At 36.5% G+C, this 5,430-nt stretch overlaps 1 protein-coding gene across 1 annotated transcript in view; it reads right to left on the bottom strand.

Moving 5' to 3' along the window:
* The window catches only part of LOC114054242 (regulator of G-protein signaling 20-like), a 126,395-nt gene extending 124,189 nt beyond the window's left edge, over positions 1-2,206 (bottom strand). The window contains exon 1 of the mRNA XM_027877420.1: positions 2,087-2,206. Coding sequence (XP_027733221.1) covers positions 2,087-2,206 — 120 coding nt within the window. The remainder of the gene's footprint in view (positions 1-2,086) is intronic.
* Positions 2,207-5,430: the final 3,224 nt, after the last annotated feature.

Raw genomic sequence — 5,430 nt, 5'->3', positions numbered from 1 at the left:
AAAACTGTTTACAACCTGGTTCAAATCTAACTTTTCAGGCTTATTATACATTATGCCCCTTTATGCACTTTGTAGTCCAGTCAAACTGGTCTTCCTCCTAATCTTCACTCATGACAATCCATCTCTCATCTCTGAATCTCTGTGCAGGCTTTCTCTCAGGCCTGGAATATATTCTTTGATCACTTCCACTTTTTAGAATCTGAACTTCCTTCAAAGTTCAATTCAAACACTATCTCCTACATTAATCAACTGAATGATCAATAAACATTTATTAAGTACCTACTGTGTGCCAGGCATTTTACTAGGCACTAGAGATGCAAAACCAAAAATGAAACAGTCCCTCCCCTCAAAGAGTTAACATTCTATAGGTGGAGAAATCAGTCAGGAAACGAGCATTGTTAAGCACTGAGTGTGTTCCAGGCACTATGCCAATGTTGGAGAGACAAATAAAAGCAGAATCACCATTCTTGTTAGCAAGGAGCTCACATTCTAATAGGGGAGACAACATGTTAATAACTAGGTACGTAAAAATGTATATACAAAATATATGTTAAAACACCAAGTAATTTTTTGAGACTAAAAGGTGAGGGCATCAGGAAAGGCCTCATTGTAGACAAAGCTCCCCAGTTGCTAGTGCCCTTCCTTCACTCTGGAAATTACATTGTATTTATTTTGCATATATTTCTTATGACAGGCAGTCTTGCTTAGTACATAGAGAGCCAGCCTCAGAGCAAGGAAGACTGGGTTCAAATTCAGCCTCTGTACAAATTTTGGCTATATGACCCCTAAACCTTACTCTGTCAGTGTCCTGGGCAATAATCTACCACCTCAAGTTGCAAAAGAGTTGTTGATCTATATTGGGAGAAGAGATTTTCCACTGGGAGTTTTCTACACCAACGAAATCATACATCTGGACCAAAAAACCCCCAGACCCCAAACAAATCAAAATCATGAATATATACTTATGTGGAGTCTATCCATATTGTTTCCCCTAACAGAATATGAGCTCCTTGAGGTTAAGGATCATTTCAATTTTGTCTTGGTATCTCCAGCAACTAGTACAATGCCTGGCAAATAGTAGGCATCTAAAAATTTCTTATTGATTGATTCTTTCACTCTTCACAACTCAATTTATAATATCAGAGTGAGAAAGTAGAAAACCACATAGCAGGTTTGTGAGTAAGGATCATTATTACAATATGACCTATGCAACACTAGCAAAAAGTATAAATGCTGTTAGATTCTGTATGAGATCATTGCATTAAAAAAAACAACAAAAACTTCTCCTTCTTAATTCTAACAAATTTTATTGCTAATCAACTCAAGATCCTGAAATTCAATTCAACTTAATCACTTTTTAAATATTTATATATAAAGTGCTATGCTAATGGACTGAAGATACACCAGCAAAAGTAAAACAAATTTTCTATTAAATGGTTCTATTATTAGGTAATATTATTTATAGACAAACACAAGTGAATTTATTTTCTATAAAAGTATTCACCCACCTCCATCAGTAATATTGTAACACCCTGGGCCAAAAATTATGCCTATAGTTAGAAAACTCACACTTCTTAGGAGTTACTGTAACTAAAAAAGATAAAAGAAAAAGAAAATCCCATTCTTGGTTCTCTAGTATTCAATACTAAACAAATCATTTTCACCATTTAGCAATCTTTGAAAATATCTAGAGTCTAAAAATTATCCTTTCTTTTATGTATGGTGACATTAGGGAAACTATTTAAGGATATTGCCTGCAGCCATAAGATCTATTTATCTTGTACTTAATCTTTAAGTATACTTAATTATTTTTTCCCTTTTTAATTATTTCCAGAGACCAGAAATAATGAATATGTGCTGATTTTGTTGATGAAAGCCCTTTAGATTGAGGAAAAAGCAAAGCAGACAAGCTCCATAATCATCATAGGAATAATGTTTTACTCAGAATAGAAGAAATTCCCATTTTAGGACTCCTACCACAGCTCAATAAAAAAGGAGAGTGTGGATTCTTGAGTTTGTTTGTATGTTCATAATTTCTCCAGACCTACCCTTCTACCTGGAATAATGATTGTAGTAATGTTCTTACCTTGACATAGTGAGGCACTTTTGTGTCCTCTTCATGTTCATCCTCGATGTTTTCCTTAGTTTGGTAATTATTTGCATTTTGTCTCTCGACCCTAAATTGGAGCAGAATTTGCCTCCACATAGATGGTGTGGGGAATTATTTCTGGCGCCACACTTGATTGTCTTGGGAAAACTTGGATAGTCTTTATATTAAAGAAACAAAATGAATCCTGTGGTTTGGGTTCAGTGATCCCAGTAAAGAATCAACTCTGTTTCTCCATCTTTGAAAAGTGCTGGTAAGTCTTGACAGTAACTCAACAGAGAGTTTACAGTAGGCAAGGCAGAAAAGATTATCTGTACTTTGTGAACCAGTACCTTATCCACAAAGTATGCTATTCCGGCTTAGAGGCTTAGAGTTGACACCTATTATTTGTTGTGTCTTTGTAACTGACAACTGCATTCTAAAAGCAAAAGCGCGTGCCAGATTAAACTCCATAATGAGAAACCTTACAAGTGATACAAGTCATCTTTGCAAGATTTGTACCAGTCTACTATTTTAAAGTTAATAATTTTCTCTGGTAGCTTCTTGAAGAAAGAATTAGACATGGTCGGGGAGGGGAGTGTCTGGGATGTGACACAATGTTGTTTTAGTGATGTGTGCAAAATGGCCAAGTTTAGCTTAAGTCAATAACATTTGTCAATCACCTACTGCCCAATCGACACAACAGATGGTCTATTGTTAATCCTTCTAGGCTTCTTGAAAAGACCATTTCAGTAACAGCTATGTTTGCAGATAGAGATTTATAATAAACTTAAAGCTGAAACTTAAGCTCAACTATTAATAGGCTGCTATACTTAGATTATCAAAGTGTTACTGGAGGTTACTTTCTTGGGAGGAAAGGGATGAGGAAGGCAAGCATTTATATAACCCCATGTGATAAATGCTTTATAAAGATTATCTCATTTGATTCAGGTATGAGATCACTATTCAATGAGTGAGTATGTTAAAATTCCAATGCCACAATTTAGTGAAAATGCTTCAAAAGCTATAAAGTGTGATGAAATATAAGATATTAATCATAATAGTCAGACAGAGAAATTTGAAAAATATTTCTTGTAAGCAAAGTTGTATCTATTCTCAAAGACCCTTTATGATGGTATCAAACTCAAATAGAAATAAGGAGCCACTAAATCATACATAAGGATAACTGTGAGCTGCGTATTGACTTAGAAAGCCACACATGTTTATATGTTTCTTTTTTAAAAATACTGTGTCAACACATTAAAATCAGATAGGAATTACATTTTAATCTGGTTTGGGCTGCATTTGGGAATGTTGTGGGCTGCATGCCACTCTTGGACCACAGATGTTTGTGACATCTCTGCTCTACAATGTTTGAAAGGGGACGGTAGAATTATGCAATGGAAAAAGATTGAAGAATTGGGAGTCAGAGAACATAGGTTCAGATGTTGCCTCTGCTACTTTATATCTGGATGACCTTAGGCAAATTGCTTAGCCCTTCTGTAAAATGAGAGAATTGGGGCCATATCCCCTCCAAAATCCTTTCCTGCTGTATACCTATGATCCTTTTCTAGGAAAGCAATACATCTAACTAGAAATCATACTAGACCTATAGTCAGGAGAACCGCATTCAAATTCTGTTTCAGTTACTGACTGTGCGAACATGAAACCGATTTTAACCTTAGAGACTCAGTACTCTCATCTGAATATAACACCAACTTAAACAGACTTGTTTTTTTCCTTAGTGTTCCTTTGGGTCTTCCCATTGTAAAGGCAGAAGAAATATAGGGTTCTGGGAGTGAATTGTCCAAAATTGTTAATATAAAAATTTCCTAGAAGGCTTGTGTTGAATTGGGCATTTAAAATTAAGATAGTAGAATGCTTTATTATAGGTACAATAGGAGACCAAGAGAATCACACTAGAGAAAAGCAACATTGACAGGAGTTTGCAATAGATGAGGTGGGGATTACTCTGCTTGTTGAATGGGAAGGAAATCTTTCCTGCCTTCCAGTTTCTGCTCTGTCTCCCTACGTGCCCAGTACTTAACAGTCAGGACTGCCAGAGCCCTGCCAAAAGAAGGCAGAAACATTATAATAGGGTGAAGAACAGAGCTTCTTAGGGGTACATCTAGATCATTGCAACTCTGGGAGAAGGCCAGTGTAGCTTCTGATCTTGAATAGTTTGGGGAGTAGAAGTGGCTATTCCTCTCTGTTCTCTCATTGACTTTGACTTTGAAAGTGGAATGCAGGGAGGTACTCTCTTAAATCATCACTCTGTTAACCTGGGGAATACCCAGTTGAAGACAAGAAAGAGTGAAGTCAGAGTTTTACAGGTTTTTACTGGAGTGACAGAGTGGCAATGAGTTTTAATACTATTATACTTTCAATTCTGATTTTCTTCAGTAAATGTATTCTAATCCACAAAGCCAGTGTGTTTTCCTTTGGGTCATATAAAGTTAGGAGGGGGATAAGGATATTAATAGAAAATGTAGGTACAGTCACCTTGGATAAATTTATGAAATATTGTACACTAATGAATATTACATTGTAAACTTTAGATTGAACCCAAAGGAACTCAGGCAGGCAGCGAGTTTGTCAGTGCTTCCTAGAGCATGCACAGTGATCCAGGCAAGCACTCTACAATCACACATACATAAGAGGACTGAGGCTGGTAGCTCGAACTTGGAGTGCCATCTTGTGACTCAGGCTGATATTGGACGCTGATAACTATGAAAGACTATGAGTCTGGGAAGCAGATGGGTACAGATGCTCAGTCACCCATCTCTCCTCCTGTGCCCCATCGATAGAGAGGAAAACTACCAGTACCACACACTCCCTTATATGTAAAATGAAAATAATACTTATACTATTGTTATAAGGAAAGCATATTAATTAATATTATCCATCATTTTGCATGGGGGCATGAAATTTACATTTGTGGTTTACTTGGATCAACAGCATGAAGTTGTGGAATGATCAATAGTCTGGGCATAAGGAAATGTGGATTCCAGTTTTACCTCATTACTTATTTGAAGGATCTGGGGTTTCATTGGTGTGAATATTCCCTCCACCACTACAGTAGGTTATATATTAGTAGTCATCATGAGCTGCTGTGGCGGAAAAAAAATTCATCATCTGGTGGTGAGCCTCTCCAAATTTAGCAAGGATGATCCTCAGATAATAGTCTATTGCTGGGCCCACACCAGCTTTATCCCCTTAAAATGAAAAAGGAATAGGAATTGAAATTTGGCCCTTATTTATTCTTCTGAGAATCAAAGAACTTGAAGAATTGTTATGGAAAGAGTGTTGTGAAATTCCAATGAGATAGTAGATTTAAACCCTTT

The sequence above is a fragment of the Vombatus ursinus genome, unplaced genomic scaffold (genome assembly GCF_900497805.2).
Source record: "Vombatus ursinus unplaced genomic scaffold, bare-nosed wombat genome assembly UNPS02014812.1, whole genome shotgun sequence".
Lineage (NCBI taxonomy): Eukaryota > Metazoa > Chordata > Mammalia > Diprotodontia > Vombatidae > Vombatus > Vombatus ursinus.
This window is presented reverse-complemented; position numbering and strand designations above follow the sequence as displayed.